At 37.1% G+C, this 25,771-nt stretch overlaps 1 protein-coding gene across 5 annotated transcripts in view; it reads left to right on the top strand.

Moving 5' to 3' along the window:
• atp11a (ATPase phospholipid transporting 11A) overlaps positions 1–25,771 on the top strand; it is a 69,061-nt gene that overhangs the window by 31,823 nt on the left and 11,467 nt on the right. For 4 of the 5 annotated variants that reach the window (XM_079615864.1, XM_079615863.1, XM_079615861.1 and 1 more), the window contains exons 6-26: positions 1,195–1,323; positions 1,853–1,956; positions 2,315–2,365; positions 2,964–3,028; positions 3,588–3,669; positions 4,135–4,285; positions 4,710–4,907; positions 4,996–5,169; positions 5,831–5,997; positions 8,503–8,574; positions 9,751–9,824; positions 12,149–12,252; positions 14,159–14,340; positions 18,508–18,759; positions 18,836–19,016; positions 21,249–21,351; positions 21,474–21,619; positions 21,910–21,969; positions 22,952–23,079; positions 24,756–24,891; positions 25,470–25,493. In XM_079615864.1, the coding sequence (XP_079471990.1) occupies positions 1,195–1,323; positions 1,853–1,956; positions 2,315–2,365; positions 2,964–3,028; positions 3,588–3,669; positions 4,135–4,285; positions 4,710–4,907; positions 4,996–5,169; positions 5,831–5,997; positions 8,503–8,574; positions 9,751–9,824; positions 12,149–12,252; positions 14,159–14,340; positions 18,508–18,759; positions 18,836–19,016; positions 21,249–21,351; positions 21,474–21,619; positions 21,910–21,969; positions 22,952–23,079; positions 24,756–24,891; positions 25,470–25,493 (2,583 nt within the window). The remainder of the gene's footprint in view (positions 1–1,194; positions 1,324–1,852; positions 1,957–2,314; positions 2,366–2,963; positions 3,029–3,587; positions 3,670–4,134; positions 4,286–4,709; positions 4,908–4,995; positions 5,170–5,830; positions 5,998–8,502; positions 8,575–9,750; positions 9,825–12,148; positions 12,253–14,158; positions 14,341–18,507; positions 18,760–18,835; positions 19,017–21,248; positions 21,352–21,473; positions 21,620–21,909; positions 21,970–22,951; positions 23,080–24,755; positions 24,892–25,469; positions 25,494–25,771) is intronic. The other variant, XM_079615862.1, reaches the window with a different exon arrangement.

The following is a 25,771-nucleotide window of genomic DNA, read 5'->3' as shown; positions in this document are numbered from 1 at the left end:
AACCAGCATTCTGCTTACACAGCCAGCTTGCTGTTTGGAAACAGAATGTTGGCATGTCAACAAGCAAAATGACAGTGTGCCCACGTTACCCACAATGCCCTGGGAATCTTTTGTTATTTAATGGTGGAACTATTGCTCTCCCACTCTCTTTCAAAATGAAATAATCAGTATTTTAAAGTTATAAACATTATTTCTCTTAAAATGTTTTTATTAGTTTAGCCGCCCCCCCCCCCCCCAAAAAAAAACTAAAAACTAAAACTAAAACAACCTGTGATCCAGAATTCATTCTGCAATTATTCAAATAATACTTGAAAAACACAAAAAGCTGCGACGATAAAGAAAGAATGTGCTTGAATACTAAACCATTACAGCTTTTCCTACTGATAATCCGGCCAGCATCTGTAATCCGTTATGCAACACATGCAGACAGCCAGGCCAGCGGGAACAATTACCAGGATCAGGATTTTCATTTATGTAGATTCAGGAATACACAGTCAAACCTAAATTTATTCAGACACCTTCAACATTTCTTACATTTATCACAGTTTATTCGCTATAGTTTATATGACAACTGGTTTTGGCCATCCTTCTGTTAGACTGTCTCACAAGTGAATTTGGTTGAATAGCTGTCAGCTGTTAAACTGAAGTACACAATTAGATAATACCAATTTAGGTCAACCAATTACCAAGCAATGCTTAATTTTGTTCAGTCTGTGTTGTAAAAAGGTCGCATTAGCAATTAAAGAAAAAACACTTAAGCAAAACATGGTCAGGTCAAAGTGTCTGAATAACTTTTGGTCCCAAATGTTTTATATATTTTACTGGTAGTCCACTGTATGAAGAATTTTTGGGTTTAATTTGTCACAGTTTACTTTATTTTGCTATCCTCACTTACATAAATTACCAATAGTGCCCTGCACCCACTAGTAAAAAAACATCAACAATTATATCTGGGGTCTGAATAATTTTTGGTTTGACTGTATATATTCCACTGTGTTTCAACCGATTATCTATAACTAATTATCAACTCATTACTTTAGTACTATAGGCAACTAATTGTCTTTAGTTGATTTGTTGATATTGGTGTGACAGTATATCTGACTTTATTCAAAATCTCTGCTGTAAGGATATGTATACATGATCTGTACCACATGAATGTTGAATTGAACCCTTTCCTGCTCTTTGACCTTTCAGGTGGGTGATATTGTCCAGGTGAAGGAGGATGAGACGTTTCCGTGTGACCTCATAGTGCTCTCCACCAGTAGAGAAGACGGGACATGTTTCGTCACAACAGCCAGCTTAGATGGAGAGTCCAGCCATAAGGTGATTGGTCATTTTATAGAAATGCAAACATCACTGTTATTATTCCTAAAACGTAGGAGTTTATTGTAAACTTACAAGTCGCATTTACATACTGTCACATTTATTCATATAGCGCTTTAAGCAATATAGATAGTTTCAATTTGAAGCTCAGTGATGCAAAATTCATCAAATATGAGACGGATTCAAGTTCTGCTGTAAAGAAGCTCTGAAATAGACGATTGTGTCATTATTCAGCACAAGTTAGTTCAGTATTGATTCATTGTTGATGTTGCAATATTCATTCATTATGAAACAAAGTCGCATCAGCTATAAAGCAGCTCTGCAGAAAACAGTAGTGTCATCTTCCAGCTTAGTTCAAGTTTTGTTCTCATACATTGCAACTGAAATGTTATGTGACTGAAATGTGTTGGTCGCACTATACAGCACACTGCCAGTTACTCTCATTAGATAGGAGGTTGTAGAAATATGTGTGAGAGTTTTTGACCTTGGAATGTCGACTGGTTTCTCTCGTGCTCTCCTCTACACAAAGACCTATTATGCAGTTCAGGACACAAAGGCATTCAACACAGCAGAGGAGGTGGACACACTGCATGCCACGATAGAATGCGAACAACCCCAGCCGGACCTTTACAAGTGAGTAATACGCACTTATATCAGCAGTAGACGCATAAAACAAACCCTTGCTTTCTCTTACAAACACATACTATGCATAGGACTACTGTTGGACTGACACAAGCATGCCACACACTCCAGATACCCCACACTCCAGATACCCCACACAAATATTCTCACATGGTGTCTTACACACACACACACACACACACACACACACACACACACACACACACACACACACACACACACACACACACACACACACACACACACACACACACACACACACACACACACACACACACACACACACACACACACACACAAAGCCCAGACTAGTCATTAATTTCTGTCTTTTCTTCCTCTCCCGCTGTAGATTTGTGGGACGCATCAATATTTATTTGGATCGCGACGAACCTATCGCGAGGTAAATCTATGCTCAGGAAATTGACTCTTAATTAAAGGGCCAGTGTGTGTGAAAGATTGAATTCAGGAGGGACAATTTATCATTTTCATAGAACGGCTCCCTCTTCCAATTCTGATTCTTACTTAAGAAATGCTCCCATTCAGATTTCCTTGCAGTCCACTCTAATGTTAATAAACAATTTTGTAATTTGGTACAAATATGTAAGTAAATGTAATGTAATATTATATATTTCATGTTATATAATAGAAATAATGAAAATATTGGTATCTTGGTGCACTTCAAATATGCAAATATGTTAATAAATATAGTATTTTATATAAAACTGCAGCTTCACAAATATTTATATTCATATTTAGTTCATGAATATTAGGTTAGTTGATGCATAACATGAATGTTTTAGGTTAAATGTATATGTGCAAACGCTGAATATAGTAAAGTTTTTTAAAGTAAAACTTTTTTTTTTAACCTTAATGTTTATTTCAAATGGCCCTGCAGTGTGACTTATAATGTTGCACTGCAGTGTGTTCACTGTCAAAAGATGTGAGCATCATGTTTTCATCTTTGTACTGCTCACTTTGATCTTGTTTGATTATTTTAGACCCCTGGGTTCTGAGAACCTGCTGCTGCGTGGAGCCACACTGAAAAACACTGAATACATACATGGTAATAAAATCCACACTATATATTTACATATCATTTAAGCGCATACTCATTTATATTTATGCATTTGGCAGACTCTTAATCCTGAACATCATGCAGCGCATTCAAGGTATATATTGTGTTCCTTAGGAGCGCTGTTTAGTCTAAACCTACTGATGTCAATGATGCCAAGAGTTATCACTATAACCCGGTACAATGCATATGTGATCAGTGTTTTAGGCAAAGGGAAGGCAGGAGAATGAGAGAAGAGTTGCTGGTTGAGTCATTTTGTCACTCTGTTCCCACTGTAATTAAATGAGTCACTGAGGCTTGTGAGATCAGAGAGAAGTTCTTAATTGCTAGAGAGAGAGAGCGAGGGAAAGGGCGAGAGAGGGAGATGAATGTCACATTCTACACGTGAGGATTGTCTAATGTTTAACTTTGTTACAGCGTACGGTAAGACAAAAAGAGCTCAGTTATGTAACAACGGGTTTCACATCGTCATAACATCAAAGAGGCCGTATAGAGATGTTCATATGAGAATTGTGTTCTCAAAATGCTCTTCGTCTTCTCGTTTCTCTAGCTGTGGCCATCTACACAGGCATGGAAACCAAGATGGCCCTCAACTACCAGTCCAAGTCTCAGAAACGCTCCGCTGTTGAAAAGTAAGACACGATGATAGGATTTCGATCGGTTTATCTTGCTGTCAGCATGTACGGCGTAATGCATTTAGTGTCCGTTTTGTAAAGCAAATTGCAAACCTCTGTGTTTGTTGTCACAAATTGTATCAAGTTGCGCTCACATGTGTCTCGCTGACAGTTCTGTCAGACAGATAGATGCAGCCATTACGAAAATACATCAAATCTGTTTATATTGAATAAGCAGGTGTACTTTCAGAGATCTGCTTTCAAAAGGTTGGAAATCATTGACTTCTTCAATCAAATCAATGTTGATTTTTTTTTTTTTTTTGACCTTAATTTAATATCATAGATGTCATACGGACAGGATACGTGATTCTCAGGGAATGGATGGATTTTGTCACCCTGATGTAGTTTGATACTTGTCAATGATACATGATTATGCATATACTATACGGGTCTGAGATCATCTCATCGCTGTTTGTCCTGCAGGTCAATGAATGCCTACCTGATTGTGTACCTCTGCATTCTGATCAGTAAAGCTCTGATCAATACACTCCTCAAGTACGTGTGGCAGGCCGACCCAAACCGAGATGAGCCCTGGTACAACCAGAAAACTGAGACCGAGAGGCAGCGGCATGTAGTATGTGCTATTATCATAAGAATCATTTTTATTTTTAATTATACTTTATTATAGTTTATTATATTATTATTATTATTTATTATATGTTTATGGTTTTATTTTATTTAAAAATAAAAAATGGAGATATTTATATATTTAATAAATTAATATAGAAATGTCTAAATATAAAATATTTTGTACTACTATGTTTTTATATATAGACACTATATATATATATATATATATATACACACACACACACACGCACTATATATATATATATATATATATATATATATATATATATATATATATATATATATATATATATAATATATACACACACACACTATATATATATATTTCATATTATTAACACAAAGCAAAGCAAATGCTCAAAATGCTCAAACTCAAACTATTTAATTCCCTTCATCTGTCTCCTCAGTTAATCCGGGCATTCACAGATTTCCTGGCCTACATGGTTCTGTTCAACTACATCATTCCCGTGTCCATGTACGTAACCGTGGAGATGCAGAAGTTCTTGGGCTCGTACTTCATCCTGTGGGACGATGACATGTTTGATGAGGAGCTCGGAGAGCGACCGCTCGTCAATACCTCAGATCTTAATGAGGAACTTGGACAGGTGCGAAACCATTTCAGTGCATTTCAAAACTGTCCGGGTCAATATTTCTTCACTTTCTCTCTCTCTTTTTTCCCCTTCCCCATTACAGGTGGAATATGTCTTCACAGATAAGACTGGCACTTTGACAGAAAATAACATGGAGTTGAGGGAATGTTGTGTGGATGGGCATGTGTATGTGCCGCACGCCATCTGTAACGGGCAGATCTTACCTGGAGCTGCAGGAATGGACATGATCGACTCCTCTCCAGGCGTAGACGGAAAGGTGAGCTTGTTGTTTCATCGCTCTCTCTCTCTCTCTCTCTCTCTCTCTCTCTCTCTCTCTCTCTCTCTCTCTCTCTCTCTCTCTCTCTCTCTCTCTCTCTCTCTCTCTCTCTCTCTCTCTCTCTCTCTCTCTCTCTCTCCTTCTCTCTCTCTCTCTCTCTCTCTCTCTCTCTCTCTCTCCCTCTCTCTCCCCCTCTCTCTCTCTCTCTCTCTCTCCCCCTCTCTCTCTCTCTCTCTTTCTTTCTTTTTATCTCTCTGTCTTTGTCACTTAATCTCTCTTTAGTCTCTCTTTTATCCTTTCTTCTGGTGTGTGAGAAAACCGATGAATGAGTCTGTTCTTCTGAGCTGATTTTTAAGTAAAGGTAGTGTCACATAACACGTGTGTGTGTACTGTACACTACTGGTCAAAAGTTTGGAACATTTTTGAATAAAATATATTGAATATATATTGAAGTTGCCACAGCCTTGATAATACAGTATATTGCTGTTTTAAACACTTTTTGCTTTAGGAATTGGAAACTTACACCGTAAATACACCATATTTCAGGGCAAACATATTTATGTCTTCTTGAAATTATCAGGGATTTAGAACCAAGTGTCTTTTTAATCTCTCGTAGCGTGGTGTCATTTCTGACTCTTGGTGTGTGTGTGTGTCTCATCAGGAGCGAGAAGAGCTGTTTTTCCGTGCATTGTGCCTGTGTCACACAGTCCAGGTGAAGGAAGAGGAGACGGTGGACGGCATTAAGAGAGGAATCCATCAGGGCAAATCCACCTCCTTCTACATCTCCTCTTCTCCAGACGAGGTTGCGCTGGTGGAGGGCATGAAAAGGCAAGACGCATACATAAACTCACACTCATAAACTTGCACTTACATGGACACACTTTACAATAAGGCCTCATTAGTTAACATGAACTAACAATGAGCAATATATTCTTACAGCATTTAATAAAGGGAGGGTAGGCAATTTCGGAGAGGCTAGCAATAGCAAGCTAGCTTTGAAAGTTTGAGATCCCATTCCCCCTCTTTAGAGCGTCTGCAAAGCATCACAATAAGAGAATACCATATTACAATAATTACAGAGCTCTTACTTGTACCAACTGACTGCTGCAGATTATATTTGACGTTGATAGTGTTGACACAGAAACGCATAAATCCGAGTCTGAGGACGTGAACCGCTCCGGTTAGAACGTCACGGGTTGACATCTCATAATTACGGTTACGGCGTGGTGTGAACCCAGCAAAAGCTCATTGATTTGGTTCAGGAGGAACTGTATAATGCGGCTGCTGTTTGTTCATGGTGCTCGGTGACTGTCTACCACTCTGCATATCCTTACTGAACGCGCTGATGATGTGTGATGTCTGCGTGGGCAGGGTGTCGCGGAGATATTGAAATACATATGACCATAATGAGCGACATTTTTTGGTCCTGAGACATTCACAAAGATATATGTACATGTTTTAATATTTAGACCACTTCTATTATTGATTGCTATCAGGATGTGAAGAGAGTTTCAACCAGTATAACAAAAAGTGTTTCTAAATAAATTGCCTACTCTACCTTTAACTGTTGTTAATGTTAATAAAAGGGCACCTATTATGACATTTAAAATGTTCCTAATGTTGTTTAGGGAGTCCCCAACAACAGTTTTACATGCATGCAATGATAAAAAACACTTTTGTTGTCGTATAATATGCATTTATTTTTACCTGATTTGCTCACCGACTCCCAAATGATTCGTTCAACGACTCGTTTTTCAAACCCCTCCTCTGCGCGACGCTAATCTGCGTTGATTGGTCAGATGACCCAGCAGTGTTTACAGATAATACTTATTGTTTAACACGGAGTACAATGATGCTTTTATCAATTAAATCGTGTTATAATTATGATTATAGTCCACTGCTTTGTAGTTTGTAGTAAAAAACTAAAAATAAGATAAAGAATTTAATGTTATGTTAGCGAGCATAGCCCAGAGTTCATATTATAAAAGCACAATCAGTCTTTGTTTGCGTTAGCCCGATGCATAAACATAACGTTTTTACAAAAAAAATAAAAAAATAAAATGCAGTTATTACTACGAGGTATTACTCTATTCTTTAAGACAACTCCGAAAACAACGACAAACACTTCACATATCTCAATACAATTGTCATTGAAGACCTAGAAGCTAAACGGTGCTTACACAACAAACAAAATAATTATTAAGCATGCTACATAAAAGCAACAATTATTAATAACACTTACAGGTTGTGATACGGAGGAGGAAGCTGATGCAAATACACTTGGACCTGAACCTTCCTTCAATATCAGCCGGCTCGCGAATCCAAGCTTGATTGCATTTAAAAAGCAATCGTCTTCAAAATGGCGCGAACAAAGCACAAGGCTCGGACTATACTTCTGTGGTATAGTTGTATATATGAATTGTCGCCACTTAGTCTTCAAATGCTGACTTCACTTGAGTCGCACTTCAGAACACAGCGTCTCGTCGCCCTGATGTTTCCCTGCTGGCCTTGGAGCGCAATAAGTGGGCGTATCGTATTCAAATAACTTGACAAGTTGACGTCATCTAGTCAGAGAAAAAGCTTCGGTCTTCTAACGATTCATAAAAATGACTCAGAGTCGACTCTTACTTTTGAAAGACAATAACTTTATATACGGTGCACTTTCATATTTCAAACTTTGCAGGATGTTTTTGTTCACTTAGATCTATGTTACACACTACATGAAAGGTACATTTCAAAATTCCATAATAGGTGCCCTTTAATAAAAAATTGTAGGTTAGTTCAAAAGTGCTTTAAGTAAGGGTTAATGCCCGACGAGGTGTCCATTGTCAGGTTTTAATGGACGACGGCGAGGTGTGAACCGAGGACGGTTGCCTCCGCCGAAGTCCATTAAAACCTGACAATGGACACCTCGAAGGGCATTAACCCGCTTATACCATGGTCACTTGCCAAATAACACATTTTTAAAACATTAGTTTATATTTTAATTAGTTTTACAATCGAAATCTAAAGTTACAAGTTACAAACAATAACTTGGTTTCCTTGGTTACGCCTGACAGTTTATTTAGGTGTCCTCTATCACTTTTTAACGGACACCCTGCAGCCAATCAGAATCGAGTATTCACCCAGACCATGGTATAACTAAAGGTACCTAACATAACTTTTGATCTTAAAAAATGTGTTAGTTAAGGTTGAGTAACATTAACTAAGATTAATAAATGCTGTAAACGTTGTTGTGTGTTTGTTATATTTGTAAATGTCTTCATTAGATTTTCTAAGAAAAGTGGATTCATTATGACATGAGGTTACTTTCTCTTTCTCTCCCCTGCTCAGGTTGGGCTTCACCTATCTCCGTCTGAAGGACAGTCACATGGAGATCCTTAACAGAGATGATGAAATGGAAAGGTGAGCCATCTGGACAACAGCATGAGTGCAATGACCAACAGGAAACTAGCAGCATTTGGATGTCTTTTGGACAGTTAGCTCGGTCAGAGGAAGGGTTTTTTAACTAGTTTGTAATAGTGTTATAAAAATAATAGTAAAATGAACTCAAGACTATAAAAGTAAAATATGAATAGAAGAATATGTTTAAATATAGATTTGCATATGATAATTAACATGTTATATTAATACTTATATTATATAATAATACATATAATTGCTCATAAATATAATAATAAGTATACATATAATTGCTCATAAATATAATAATAAGTATGCAGATATTAAGCAAATCTATATTCTAAACCTCACACACTGCAAATCTATACTTTATTTATCATATGCAAATCTATATATTTTTTTATATATCTTTTAATATGATAATTAATACTTCTTACTTAAAAACAAAATTAATGAAAGTAAAATTAATAGTTAGGAAAATAATAGCTTTTTTAAATAATAGTAAAAAAAAAAAAAAAAAAAGTGTGTGTGTATGCGCAGACACATACACACTTACACTTATGCATTTTAAACTATATTTGATTATAATAAAATAAAAAACATTTAGCTTCATACCATTACCATTGGGCGGTGCTGCTAACACCCCTGTGGTGATTTTAGCTTTAATTTTCTTGTCATGCTATGTAATTTTCCCACATGTGGTGTGATAAAGAAAGAAAGAAACCTCAGCAATGGAACAGTTTGATCTGTAATCATCTGTGTATTTACTCAGCAGGTTGTCATATTAATATAGTTGTGTGTTTATTAAAATAACACTGTTATACAGTATGTTTTGGGAAGCAGTGCGTGTGCGTGTGTGTGTGTGTGTGTGCGTGTGTATGTGTGTGTGTGTGTGTGTGTGTTTGTGTGTGTGTGTGTGTGTGTGTGTGTGTGTGTGTGTGTGTGTGTGTGTGTGTGTGTATGTCCTTGAAGGACAAGGATCAGCCATAATTAGTGCAGCTACACACTGCCCTACTGCTGAGAACATGAGGGTCAGCACAGTCACATAAAAACTCTATCTGTCTGTGATGAAGATGCATCCCAAAGGACCCAGTCAGCGCCTCTGATTTATCTGTACATAGGTATCCTTTTAAATCGAAATACTTCCTACGTTATCTGGTTGTGTTTATGTTTTCACAGATTTGAGCTGTTGGAAGTATTGAACTTTGATTCAGTGAGGAGGAGAATGAGTGTAATCGTGAGATCAAGCTCAGGTATGATGAAAACACACACACACACACATGCACGATCACATTACATAAATTTACTTTATTTATTTACTATTACTATTTTTATACCACTTTTTACACATGAAGATTTAGCTCACTTCTGGGTACAAATTTGTCCCTAAAATTAAGTAGGTGTACACATAGAGACACACAAATGTACTAATCTAAATGAGGACGTGCCGTACACTTGTGTTGTTTTATATAAAGCTAAATATAATTATTATATATTACTATAAACTATAGGAAACCTTGATGCCTTTTTCTAATATAAAAAATATATATAATGCCAGTTTAACATGTTAATGTTAGTGTGATTTATTATTTAGAAAGTGATCAAAATTGAAAAGTTAATCATGCCTCCTGACCAGTAATCTAATCCCATACTTTTATACAGTTATGTTTAATGAAATACAAATAAAACAAACAATATATTAACTTATAAAGGCACTTAGTCATATCTATTCAATGTTTTATTCTGCCACAATAATGTAATGTCTTTGAATTATCTCTACAAATATTGATGTATTGGTTTACATTAGATTAATTTGATAAAGTTTTCTGCAAATAATGTAATTCATTTTATTAGCATTTTTTGAGATTGGCAGCCCTAATTATTCACTTAATTTATGAATGATTTTCCCATATGAGAACATACCCAAAGGGATTTAGCTAACGTCTGGGGATAATTTTGTACTCAAATCATTGCTGAGTAAACACCACACACACACACACACACACACACACACACACACACACACACACATTCTGGAACAGCAAGTGACTGTTGCACATTCCAGTGAAAGTGTCTGAGTCACCATGTGTGCCCAAATTGAGGAGCCAGTTAATGCAAGTGGGTCAGTGTGCTACTAGCATACAAATGACAGCTAGATTTAACATCTGTATGATTCCTGAATACATTCAGTCACATACAATTGACCTGATAACTACTCTTTTAATTAAAAAAATTCAGATAATCTTGAATACACTGAGAACCTGACAGCATAACTAATATGCTAATTTAAAAATGATGCTCGCGACCAATTTTACTACCATATTGTGATGTATGATAGTTTTTCAGGGACAAATAGGATATAAAATAGGGTCACATTTTATTTCATGTTGACTTGAAGCATTAATTACATACTTTATTTTTGCTACAATTATGAATTAAAGAGATAGTTCACCCAAAAATTATCTTATTTACTTTCCTTCATGCCATCCCCAATGTAAATGACTTTCTTTCTTCAGATAAACACTAACAAAGATTTTTCGGAAAATAATCCATCCCTGTGAGTCCATACAATGCCATTGAATGCGTTCATGATGGTAATCCATACAACCCCAGTGGATGAATCAATAGCTGCGTTTACATGGACCCTAATAATACGATTGTAATCGGACTACTAGCACAGTCGGAATCAAAAAGTCACATGTAACCATGTCAATTAAATTGGCCAAATCCTATTAAAATTGTAAGACGTGGTTTACACCTTTTCTAATCTGATCGAGACGACATGTACAGTAAACACTTAATTCATGTGCACAATTCACGCGCACGCCATCCTGATCTCTGTATTTAACGTTCATGTAAACACTTTGTTTGGTTTAATCAATCGGAATGAATTAGTTCAGATTGAAACCAAAGGTGTCCATGTAAACGTACCGTAGCTAATGTCTTCTGAAGCAAAATGATAGGTGTAAGGAAAATGCTAATATATTACACTCTTTTAACTATAAACTATCGCTTCCAGCCAACTTTCCTAGGTGCGTTCACAAGTTCAACTTGACATAAATGTAAATGCGAGAAGTAACATGGAAGCACAGAGGACCGCCACTTCTCGCGCTAACTTCACAACGGCCTCTCATGAATGCTCATATAATAGTAAAGCAGAAGCAATTATTAATTGATTAAAAAGTGTTAAATATTAGTTGTTTTTTTTTCTCACACACCTATCGTTTCGCTTCAGAAGACATTGGTCCATCCACTGGGGTCGCATGGATTACCATCACAAGCGTTTTGTGTGGGTTTTGAGGTGTCAATCGAGAGGCACCTATTCAATGGCATTGTATGAACTCACAGAGATGGATTATTTTCTTAAAAATCTTTCTTTGTGTGTATCTGAAGGAAAGTCATATACGTAAGGGATTGCATGAGGGTGAGTAAATGATGAGAGAGTTTTCAGAACTATCCATTTAATACCTATTATGAATTTATTGAAAGCATGCAATACCTGTGCTTATACCGTTTCTTCTTTAAAGTTGTTCCAGTTGAATGTGTTCATAACTGTTTGTTTGTTTGTTTGTTCTAGGAGAGTACTACTTGTTCTGTAAAGGTGCAGACTCCTCTATTTTCCCACGGGTGGTTTCTGGGAAGGTGGAGCAGGTCAGAGCGCGAGTAGAGCACAACGCTGTGGTGAGCAGAAATCGGAAATATCTTCATCGTCTTTCTTATTTTAGCAGAGCTATTAATAGGCCACAAAAGCACCTTTTTAGATCTTGATGTAAAAACGCTCCTCTCAGATGTGTTTGCTTGTGCAACTTGTTTAGCATGAGCATCCTCCTCAAAAGAAAGGCTGAGAGAGAAAAGTACCCACAAGTATAAGCATCACAGAAAATGAGAAGGAAACCAGAAAGTCTTTATTGCCTTTCTATTTATGTATTTGCAAACTGCAGCCCAACTCTGTTCTCATTAGCTTTCCTATTACAACTGTTATTAGTTTAATATCTTTATGTACCTATAGCACCAGAAGTCATTTGTACGTTTTGCTGATATTCTAATGAATATAATTATCTTAAACATGTCAAATATATGAAACTGTTTAAAGAAAATTGATATAATTATGGTCCCAGGCATAAGGAATGCTACTGTCATAGATTGACACAGCTCTGTTACTTCATTATGTTACTCACAGACCTGTGTCAGGAATTACATCACTTTAGAAAGGGTTTGGTTGTACTGGCATCCGTGCTGATTCGTGACTTTGGTAGCAGTAGTGAAAATGTTTCTGTAGAGGCAGACGAAACAGAATCTTTGTTTTAAAGTGTAGGAGCTTAAAATGACAGTTCTATCAGTAGTGTTTTATGAACAGTCATAGTGGGAACTTTTCAACTAGAGCATTTTTTTCTTTCAATAATCTACGTTTCAAAGGATTTGTTCAACAACTGAAAATTGTGTCATTTGCTCACCATTGTGTAGTTTTAAACCTGTATAGGGCTTTTCACACTTGAAATAGTCAACCCTGGGTTATTCTAAACTGTAGGTAAACAGAATCCTGGGTTATCCTGAATTATCTTCATGTTTCACACTGCTCATACTTTACCAGGTGTTAACAATTAATCCTGGGTATTCATAAGATGCTGTTTCACACTCTAAAACTCACACTCTCACATTTCTAAACCCGTCCTATTTGCATTGTCATTGCCATTTATTGGAAGAACGCAGCGTGCAACCTGTTTATATAAAAGCTTTAGCATTGCACATACTCATATTATACATTGCCGGCTGTACTATCAAGTTTGTCATGAATGGACTTTTTGGACTATAAAGGTAAGAATGAAACGGTCTTATGCGTTTTTCCTCATCAAATGCTGAAAAAACTGTAAATACAACACGCACATTCTAACACTCCAGCACTGCATTGTTTCACACTGTACGTTTTGCACCACAAACACTCCAGAGCAGGGTTTGATAACCACGGGTAAAAATCGGTGCTAACCGTTCCACGCTTTCTAAATTACAAGCGTGGAACGTGAAAACCTAGAGTTTAGAAGGACGGTAAGCCGGGGTAAAGTCCAGTGTTAAAAGCCCTTATGACTTTCTTTCTTACATGGAAAATTCTGAATGTTAATGCTGCTCTTTTGCATACACCTAAAGCCAGTCAAGTTTCAAAAAAGACAACAACAAAAAAACATAAAAAGTACAATTTTATTTTGAATATTGGCCTTTTTGGAGCTTGACAGCTTGTGGTCAACACATACCGGTAATTGATTCTATGGAAAAGAGCAGCGTGAGCACTCTGCAAAATATCATTGTTTTTCCACAGAAGAAAGAAAGTCACAAATTTGGAACAATACAAGTGTGAATAAATAATGTCAACATTTAATTTCTCTTTGCATTGATATTGTTCTTTCCATTTATGTTATGTAAACCTATATTTAGTTATATCTAAGATTAATGCTGTTTTTGGGACAAAGAATGAATTCTGGTGTTGAATTTTGGCTCTTTTTGCAAATGAATGGACCTGGTAGGCTAAGCTGACAACTTGTTTCAAATCCTGGGAGGCTAAGCTGACAACTTGTTTCAAATCTTCCCCTTGTAGGAGGGTTTACGGACTCTCTGTGTGGCTTATAAGAAGCTGACTCATGAGGAGTATGAGAAAACGTGCCGTCTCCTCAACAGCGCTAAACTAGCTCTGCAGGAGCGTGACAAGAAACTGGCTGAAGCTTATGATGTCATCGAAAAGGATTTCATCCTGCTGGGAGCCACTGCTGTGGAAGATAGGTGAATCACCGGCTCCTAAGTTTGATTGACTTGTTTAAAAATTGTGAATCAAAGTTTCGATTTTAAAGTTTACAAATTAACAGAAGCTGACAGGAACCCAATTCATTTCATGTTCAGTATTCCCTTATCAAATCCAGAATGCAAATACAAATAACTCTGCCACTAAGATACAAATGTCAACCCACCAGTGGAACTGGTTTTATTTAGCATTTTGTAGTTAAATAGATTGTTTGTTGATCGTATTTGCATAACAAATTGAGTGAAATGTTTACTTGAAACAATTCTTTGTATTGTTATCCAGCATCATTTGAAAATGTGCTTTTATCAACAAATTATCAAGTGCGCATTATAATTTGAGGGAAAATTGGGAAGAAAAATTCTCAGTATTGTTCTCCAGCATGATTTGAGAATGATCCAAAGAGAATCTTGTGTTTCAGTGGAAGCAATAACATTAGTTAGTAGCCTAAAAATAGCCCAGAATCAAATATTTTCTGTTTACTTTAAGGTTTAAATTAGTTTTTGAATCCCAGATTTTCACTGTGGTCTAAGAGTTTTAAACCCCAGTGTACATTCCCAGAAACTGACAACACTTTGTAACTACACCGGAGTCGCTATAGAGAATCAGGCTTTAAGTCGTTCATCTATATGATCTAAATATGCAGATTACGCTCCCATTCCCTCTTGCTCCAACCCACTGCACCATCAAAAAATCCATAGTGTCGGGATATATGGAACCATGACGTCTGATGCATTTCTGAGCAAGTCCGATATTGCTTTCCAGTGTTTATGTTGCCAAGTAAAAACATCAGCATGTTAATAATAACCTTGCGTTTTCAATAAAGTGAGTCATGCATTTCCCTAAGTAAACAAGAATCGTTGTACATTTTCCCAAACTAAAATTGATCATAGATGTGCATTAGCAGTATTAGATTTTTAACTGGCTGAATGCCAAGGTTCCAATTGGCCCAATATCTGGGTGGGAGAGTTACAGGTCCGGCGTCCAGTTGAAGCGCACGTGACCACCCGCGGTCCAGTGTGAGTTAACGTTAATTGCACAGGCAATCAATAGAGTCCATCCATTAGGCTCCAGTGTCCTGATAATGAGCAGCTAACGTAATTAGACCCCCTCTTGAATCAATCGGGGGCCGGCAGACGCGGATCTGATGAACCACTGTTTTGGCTTATGCACTTATGGAGGCCGTCCAACCCAACGTTATAAATAAACACATCAATCCATGTCGACCGCCTTAATGAATATGACAGAGCAAACAAATAGTGATTACTGGACGGGAACTTATTTTGTCAGGCGGTGTTAATTAGATGCAATCACTGCCCCGTAGGCACCAGCCTGTTTGTGTCTTCAAGAGGTCACTCAAGATGATGTGTTATAGTCAAAAATTCACAAAGCTAATTTGATAAGTCATCACTGGCTGTTTGTAACAGGATTGAAAAAAACAATATGCAAGAAACATTCTTGCTCAACTGAAACGGCAAATGCAAACATTAGTGACCACGCCTTTTCCTTTCCCAAATTTCCATTGTGTAGCGATATATGAAGCACAACTGATACAAAAGTCACTTTCAAACTGAAAGTTCATGTGATCAACTTGAACCCGTTGCAAAGTCTGCGCAAGGAAATCTTTCGCCCACATGCGAAATTCGCATTTGCATAGATTTCTGTTGAAATGATTGGTTAATTTCGCAGAACATATGTAAATGTGGCCTCACCTTATGAAATGTGTTTATGATTGAAACAGAATATTCAACAAGAAGAAAAAAAGGACCGGAATTGGATTTCATAGAGAAAAGTGGGTGTTCAGTACGAGAATAGAGCCTGACTTGAATGTAAGACTGCAGTGGAGTGTAGAGGGGATATAATTAATGTTACATAAATGTTAACCGACATTAAATTACTGTTAACTATTGCTAAGATTTTAGAAAGGCTGCATTAGATAACCGATGCCTTTAATGGCTATTTGTCCATTTTACCCGCCCACTTGGCCTAGGTGACATCATTTGAAAAGGAAAGTCATTTCAGAGGTGGAGCATATTATTATGAAGACAAATGTTTGTTTGTGTTTCACAATAAAGTGCAGGAATCATGCTCAATAATTCTGCTTGCACACAGTCAGTGACTTTGGTGCTGTGGCTGGTGGTGAGGTCGCTAGTGGGCGTTTCCACTACTGTGACATTCGCGGATGTTATTCCACCGAATCAGTGTTCTTGCCGCTAAAAACAACGATTTGGGAGGGGAAATAATAAAAATAAATGCAACTGGTACACAAAATGCTTAATATTAAAGATGAACGAGAAACAGCGAGTACCAAAATATATACACAGAGACATATCAGATTCATAAATTATTGGAAAGTTGCTGACCTCTAAAATAACTTTACCTCCATTACTCCTATTGGTTGTCGCCCCTAAAAGTTTCTCTTCATTTGCATAAAGTTAAACATATCTCAACTTTGTCACGTCACTGGACACGCCAATGTCGCCAATGGTCACTATCGCTTGCGTCGCCGGGAATCGCCAGCTCTCCGTTGAAATGAATGGAATCATGTCGCTGCGTGTTACAAAAGAATTCTATTTCAAATAAATGTTGTTAGTTTGAACGTTCTGTTCATCAAAGAATCCTGAAAAATGTATCATGGTTTCCACAAAAATAATAAGCAGCACGGTTAGTTTGCAATTAATGCAGTCTAGGTAAGCATAAAAGACTTCTTTCATAAAACAAATTTCATGTAGACTTTAAGCCAACGTTTTAGATTCTTATGGAGCCAAATATAATGTTGGGGAAGTAAGAAGGAATGTTATGAATTATTTAGAATGTTGGAATTTGTTTGACTTCAATAGAATGCCGCTGAGTGAAATGTGAATGTTTAATAAGGAGTGTAATAGAATGTCTTCCCGGGAGTCTCTGTGAGAATGTCACTGGTCCCTGCATGGCTGGGCTGTGAGTGAGGTGCAGTCTTAATGATCTGGCAGCGGTGTGGCACTGTGAATCCGGACTGCTGGGCTGCTTAATTACTGAGTGAAGTGGGCTGAGACATCACACTGCCGTATGAGACCTCCGAGCCATGCAGAGCACTGTCCATTAACTTTCACTCCAGCACTGCGCAAAGAATAAAGCACACAGGATTGCTACAGTACATACTGTGCCAAAATTGTGCTGCTGCTGCCTTACAGTTAAAACAATTGGGCTGTCAAAGCAACAATTGCATAATTGTCACTTTGGATATTTTATGCAGTACTTTGGATACTATTTATGTCAATGTTTGACAGGTTCACTAGATTTGTTTTTAAAAAGTGAATTTCAAGCTTTACAGAATTTGTCTGATTTAACTAAATTGGAGATTCTTTTTATGAATATTATTCTTCTGTGAGCTTGACGTAATAGTGACATATAATGGAAATAATTGTATCTGCTGGTTGTTTTTACAATGCAGTTCAAACGTTTAGGATCAATACGATTTTTGTAATGTTTTTGAAAGAAGTCTCTTATGCTCACCAAGGCTGCATTTACTTGACCTAAAATACAGTAAAAACTGTAAATATTGTGAAGTAACATTGTTAAAATAACAGTTTTGTATTTTAAAAATGCAAAAAAAATCCTGTGATCCTTCAGAAATCCTTCTAATATGCTGATTTGCTGCTCAGGAAACATTTATTATTATTATCAATGCTGAAAATGGTTGTGATGGTTAATGTTTCTGCGGAAACAATGATGCATTCTTTCTAGGATTCTTTGAAGAATAGAAAGAACAGAACAAATGAACAGCATTCATTTGAAATACTTTTGTAACCGTTTAAAAGTCTGTACCGTTTTGTTTTAATCAATTTAATACATTAATAAAAGTATTAATTTCTTAAAAAATCTTACTGCCCCCAAACAATTGATTGGTAGTGTAAATCATCAAATTACACAGGAACCTGATTAAAAACTGTCGAATTCTGTATGTAGAATTCAGGACTTAGATAGACGTACATTAGAAAGGAAACATTAGTGGATGTCAACAGTTGCGAGGTTCATTAGCATGTTTAAGGCAGAGCTAGCGAAGGTTTGTTTATATCAGCACCTCAACTTGCTCATTATACCAGCATTGTGCTAATCATGCTAATCATGTACATGAAATGCTTAAAAAAAGTTCTTATTTTATGTTTCAGGCTGCAGGATAAAGCGGCCGACACCATCGAGTCCTTGCACAAGGCTGGTATGAAGGTTTGGGTTCTCACAGGGGACAAAATGGAGACGGCAGCAGCCACATGCTATGCTAGCAAGTTGTTCCATCGCAATACACAGATCCTGGAACTGACAACCAAGCGGACAGAAGAGCAGAGTCTCCATGACGTCCTGTTCGATCTGAGCAGGACTGTCCTGAGACACCATGGCAGCATGACCAGGGACACTTTCTCAGGGTGGGTTCAGTGGAAATGTGTACATGCCCTCATGTTTACACACAGACACCTTCACACACATGTTTCGTCCACACAGGCTCTCAGGTGATTGCCAAGACTATGGTCTGATAATCGATGGGGCAACACTGTCAGCTGTACTGAAGCCAACACAGGAAGGAAACAGCAGCGGAGGGAACTACAAGGAAATTTTCCTGGAAATCTGCAGGAACTGCAGTGCTGTTCTCTGCTGCCGCATGGCACCCTTACAGAAAGCACAGGTAATGCAGCACTTCAGACACTAAGAGTGTACACTACTGTTCAAAGGTTCGGCAAGTCTCACCAAGGCTGCATTTATTTGATCAAACATAGAGTAAAAGCACTAATATTATAAAATATTATTACAATTTAAAATAACGTAATGTCATTTATTTGTGTAAAGCAAAGCTGAATTTTCAGCATCATTACTCCAGTCTTCAGTGTCACATGATCCTTCAGAAATCATTCTAATATGATGATTTGCTGCTCAGGAAACATTTCTTATTATTATCATCAATGTTGGAAACAGTTGTGCTGTTTGATATTTTTGTGGAAACTGGGATACAGGATTCTTTGATGAATAGAAAGTTTCTAAAGAAGTTCAGCATGTATTTGAAATGGAAAACTTTAGTAAAATTATAAATGTCTTTACGGTCACTTTTGATCAATTTAATGCGTGCTTGCTGAAAAAAAGTATTAATTTATTTGAAAGAAAACAAAATCTTGCTGACCCTACATGTTTAAATGGTAGTGCATCAGATCATTTTATAACATCACTTGTAAAGGATCACAGGAAACTCTTTGTCATATACTGTATGTCTCCAGTTTCAAAAATTACTAATATTACTGGAATCGTTGTAATAAATGTTTTTATGTGTCTTTCTATTGTAAGAATATATTCATGAACAACAGTTCAATAAAAGTTAATACTAAGTAACTTACATTTTAGACACAATACATATTGGCAGTTACTTTATGATGAAAACTCATCCATGCAAAGAATTAACGTTTCCAAGCAACAAACAGTAGTGCCGTTCCTTAACAAATCTGAGTTTTTGAATAAATCGGTTTAGCAAATGATTATTAAGTAGCTGGGTTTCCATCCAAACGTAAAGCAAATCTTTGAAAGTTCGCAAAAACAAAACTAACAAAAAAACAAATGCAAATTAGGTGCGTTTCCATCAAGTTGTTCGAGCAGATGACGGTGGTATTGGTAACCTGGTAACCAACGGTAAATAAAACACCATCTGCAGAAACAGCCGATTAGTCACTTGGGTTTAACGTTCGCCACATCAGAATTTATTCGGCAAATACGTTTCCATCTCCCATTATTCGCATTAACTATTTTTCGCACAAGTTAAAAACCACCTCAAGCCAGCATAAAAACGTATTTTGCAAATTAAGGGATTTTTTTTCATAAATTTGCCGTTTCCATCACTCGTTTCTGATGCGATACTTCAAAATGCGCATAAAAACAAGGTAATGGAAACATAGCTAGTGACTATTTCAGGGGGTTCTCAACTCTTGAGATCTACTTTCTTGCTGAGTTTATCTCCAACCCTGATTAAACTTTCTAGTAGTCCTGAAGACCTTTATTAGCTTGTTCAGGTGTGGTTGAGCTCTGCTGGAAAGTTGAGAGAGAGAGAACCCCTGACTTATTAAATCCTGAATGAATCAGTGTTTTGAACAAATCGATTCAGTGAATAACTCAATGACTCCCTCATTAAATCCTGAATGAATCGGTGTTTTGAACAAATCGATTCAGTGAATAATTCAATGACTCCCTCATTAAATCCTGAATGAATCGGTGTTTTGAACAAATCGATTCAGTGAATAATTCAATGACTCCCTCATTAAATCCTGAATGAATCAGTGTTTTGAACAAATCGATTCAGTGAATAACTCAATGACTCCCTCATAAAGACAGTTTCATTCAAACGTTATTTAGTTTGTTTATGAAGCCATTTTCAGTGACTATGGATGATTTTAGGCCTTGGTATCAATTTGGGAACATTTGGTCCCCACAATGAGGACAAAACCTGACCCCCACACACACACACACACATACACAGCCACCTGCCAGAGAACGGTTGCCCTTGTTCCCTTATTGTAATCTCTCAGTCTGTGAGTTAGACGACGCAATCAAAAGAGACTCTGGTCTATTTCTCTTTCTAATTTACTGCACGCTAAACCTGTCAGTCACTCTGCTGGGAAAACCAGAGACCGTAAAGCCAAGAAGTGAGAGAACTCACAGTATTACAAGACCATTACTGACCTCAAGCACACAATAAAATCCAGTGTAATCAATGTGTACTAAAAGCCGAACTGATATTTTAGTCGTTTCGAATGAGAAAGCGTAGATAGCTGATGATGAGTATAATATTATCCCGTCTCCTCAGCCAAAAAACCCTGATTAATAATCTAATCTCTCAGTTGTTCTGATTTAACCTGTGGAAATAAATCTGTTCTTTCAGATTGTTAAAATGATTAAAGCATCAAAAGAGCACCCCATCACGCTGGCCATCGGGGACGGAGCCAATGACGTCAGCATGATTCTGGAAGCTCACGTGGGCATAGGTGATTTCATGCTTGCATGCAAAATTGAGTCGTTTTAGATATTAACTCTTCTCCAGTCCTCTCTGATAGACTTGTGTTCAACAGTATGTTACATGCCCACTGACTGGTTATTCTGCCTCTAGGGATCATGGGTAAAGAGGGGCGGCAGGCGGCCCGTAACAGCGACTATGCAATTACCAAGTTCAAACACCTGAAGAAGATGCTCCTGGTTCACGGGCACTACTATTACATCAGAATCGCTGAGCTGGTCCAGTACTTCTTCTACAAGGTGAACCCAAACTAACAAAATGTGTAGACACAGTAAGATAATCACAAGCAAAATAGCTGATGATCACCAGCTGACACAACACGAACACAAACCACATCGCCTGCAGTTGTAAACATGGAAAAAAAGGTTGCTACTTTTTCCCCAGGAGTTCTGAATAACCCACTAAACAATCTTGTTGAAAATGCAACTCAATGCAGCACTATTTATAGCATATAACTGATTTCACACACACACACACACACAAACCAGTTTAGTTCATCAGGCACTGAGGGTCTGTTTTCTCTCCACAGAACGTGTGCTTCATCTTCCCTCAGTTTCTCTATCAGTTCTTCTGTGGCTTCTCTCAGCAGGTAAACGCATATCTCAAAGGTCACTTTTATACTGTTAGACTACTTTTGAAAAAGAACATTCTGTCTTTGTATTTTCTTCAATTATGCGCCTTTAGAAAATAAACTTCTCGCTCTGCGGTGGACATTTTGGTGGTGGGAATGATAGTTTAAACATTTATGGACATCAAATTTCAGAATCTTTTCTTTTGCTTAGAGTTATTTCATAGGTAGCATTTCTTAAAATGAAATAATTTGAAGATTGCAACTTATATTTACTGCTATTTTTTATTATTAATTTGATTAATTAGTACTTTTATTCAGCAAGGATACAATAATTTGATCAAAAGTTACAATAAAGACTTCTATGTCGTTATAAAAAGATATCGATTTCAAATAACTTTCTAAAATGTAAATTTTTCCACAAAATAATAAGCAGCACAATCATTTTTAACATTGATAATAATCAGATATGTTTCTCGAGCAGCAAATCAGAATATTAGAATGATTTCTAAAGGATCGTGTGACACTGAAGACTGGAGTAATGATGCTGAAAATTCAGCTTTGCATCACAGGAATAAATGACATTTTACGATATATTTAAATATAACTTTTTTTTGTTTGTTTGTTTGTTTTTGCCTTGGTAAACATAAACATAAGAGACTTTTAAAAACATTACAAAATCTTACTGACCCCAAACTTTTGAACAGAAGTTTAACTTTAAAAATATTACGATGCTTTTAAGATTTTAAAATTAAAATCCTGGGTCTGGGAAAAAGAGTAAAAATATAATCAAAATAAAATAATATATTCATAGTAAAAAGCTAAATGATGGAAGCATGGGAAAAAACTTAATGACCTTGATATAACAAAAATAGAAAAGTATTAATCTGTTTGTAAATCAACACCTGCAACATGAAAGTGCAAATATAGTTTAAAAAAAAACACATTTCTCTTTTGCACTTCCACTGTACATTTACAGTAACAATTATTGTTCCCTCTGCAGCCACTGTACGACACGGCATATCTGACCCTGTACAATATCAGCTTCACCTCGTTACCCATCCTCCTCTACAGTCTGATGGAGCAGCACATCAACATGGACATCCTCAAACGGGACCCCTCTCTATACAGGTGAGGAATATTCTGACAAAACACTCCTGTGTCAGGCAATAATTATCATTTAACTAACAATAAGAATCATAAAATGATAGTTCACCCAAAAACAAGAAGTATGTGGTTAATTTAGAGGGTTTTTTTGTCTGATATGATGCGTAACGTGATGCATCTCATCACGTGTGCGGGGAGGTTTTTGGGAGCAGCGCGTTCACGATCTTCTATTTCTGGTTCCCTCTTTGAGACCTACTGATAAATCCCTGTCTACATGCTGGCTATTTATATCAACCTTGGCCTCCTTTTTGCATGACTGTTGGCTCATAACACACATTGTTTCATAGCCTGACATTTGTTGTCACCTTTTTCCCAGAGACAAACTGGCACTATTTTTATTACAGTATTTTATTTTTATTGTTATATTATTAATTATATGATTAATATTATTGTTATATGCTTTTCAGTTATTTGAAACTCTGGGTCTAGGACAAGAAAATAATAAAATCATAAAATAAAATGTATACATAGTAAATGCATTTGAAATTGCAAAAAGTAAATGATGAAGGCATGGGACTTTTATTATTATTTATATGTATTATTATGCTTTTCTGGCTGACCCAGTTGGACCAGTAGTTCAAAATTATACATTTTGTGTGTGTGTGTGTGTGTGTGTGTGTGTGTGTGTGTGTGTGTGTGTGTGTGTGTGTGTGTGTGTGTGTGTGTGTGTGTGTGTGTGTGTGTGTGTGTGTGTGTGTGTGTGTGTGTGTGTGTGTGTGTGTGTGTGTGTGTGTGTGTGTGTGTGTGTGTGTGTGTAACATAACAAAACCACAGCAACATAACAAAACTACTACATTATCAAAAAGTTTTGTAGTAGTTTTGTTATGTTGCTGTGGTAAGATATTTAATCAGCAAACTTTGTTTGCAAGGCATAAAAACACATGTACATCATAAACTAATGCACGTCATAGTGACGGCACAGCACTGGTACATTTGGATGGTTTAACTATTAAATATGTTTTTTACAACTTTTATTTTCCTTGCGTCATTTTTGGATCTAATGAACCGCCTGATGTAGCCCAATCTCGCTCAATCTCGCTCTCTATATTTTCCTCTTTAATAAATGTTTTTCCTGATTGTAAGCCTCCAGGTATTCTCACTTAATCACACGAACACACTGCCACCAAATACAAGTCTGCAATAATTGGACCGTTCAATCAGCTTTTGGAAAACATATTTGCACTAAACTCAATTTACACACAGCACTGGGCAGAAATACTGTAAGAACCACTCTACGTTTTATCAACAAATGTCCTGACACTGCAAAAAATGTTCCCTCTTATTCCTCTGCATTGCTTATTCAGTATATACATTATACACAGTGTTTGCTACTGACACACAGTGCAGCACTCGTAGCCATCAAGGACATAAAAAAACTGGATGGAAATGCAAAGATACACATAAAAAAAAGCGCAAGTTACTTTCAAAAGGTGATTTACGCTTCCATCGACATCATTAAACTTTTATCCCAGTTTGTCTGTGATAATATGAATGTTCGTAACAGAAATAACAATAGGTTTAATAGACACTGGAGAATTGGTGTCATTCAGGAATCGAGATGTTTTAATGATTCACCGATCTTTTAACGATTAATGTATACTTTATACAGTCTTTGAATATATATATTTGTATGTCTACAGAGATATTGCCAAGAACTCCCTCCTGAGGTGGTCCACCTTCATCTACTGGACATTTCTGGGGGTGTTTGATGCCATGGTCTTCTTCTTTGGTGCTTTCTTCCTTTTCGACAACACAACCTTCACCAGCAACGGACAGGTAACGCAGTCACCGTCTAAACCATGCTTTTCTTCCTACGTTTTTTTCCTGTGTGTGTTTTGTTTAATGGACTTAACCAGCTGTTTTTTTTCCTTTAGTTCGTTTTGTTCTCAGTCAATTAAAAGTCGCATACAGATTGAATGGGTGGCCGATGCTTGTCGAGTGAGTTAAAGTGGATATTTGTGGTTTAACTGATGTCTTGATCCAGCTTGCAGACTTTTGTCTGTCCTCCTCTGCGTATGTTTGAAGTCATTACAGGTGCTTCTCCATTCATTGATGCGACACAAAGCATGCTGGTTAATCAGTCAGATCAGACATCTTTCTCTGTGCCATTAAGTTAAATCATAGTAACCTTTTTGGATTGCTTTTTTTTACCTGTTTGATTTACTTTAAGTTATAACATCCTAATTTGTTTCTTTACTTTCTTGCTCCCTGTCCCCTCCCTCTCCTTCTTTTCTTTCGTTTTTCTTCTTTCTCTCTCTTTCTATATCTCTCCCCTCTCTCTTTCCTCCTTTTACCTACCCCCCCCCCCCCCCTTTTGCCTTTCTTTTCTTTTCTGCTTCTCTTCCTTTCCTCAGCTAATGGCCACCAACACACAGATGGTAAGCCTGTCCCTATCTGTTTCTCATCCTATTTTTAGTTTTAGTTTTACTGTTTCCCTCCTCAGCCCCTCCCCTCATCCTAAAGCCACCCCCACTCACATAGTGTCTACTAACACCAACCGTTCACTGCCATCGTAGCTTTCAAACAGTACCGTACGACATCCCAGTGTCCCCTGAACCGAGGACCAGGCACCGTAGGTATAGAGTAGCGAGCCCCCCACCTCCCCCTCCCCCCGTCCATCTTCCTCTGTCTATCATCTTGTGATGGAGTAGGAGTT

This window comes from Phoxinus phoxinus (assembly GCF_949152265.1).
Source record: "Phoxinus phoxinus genome assembly, chromosome: 6".
NCBI classification, from domain to species: Eukaryota; Metazoa; Chordata; class Actinopteri; order Cypriniformes; family Leuciscidae; genus Phoxinus; species Phoxinus phoxinus.
Note: the sequence above shows the minus strand (reverse complement) of the source record. Positions and strands in the feature narration are given on the sequence as shown.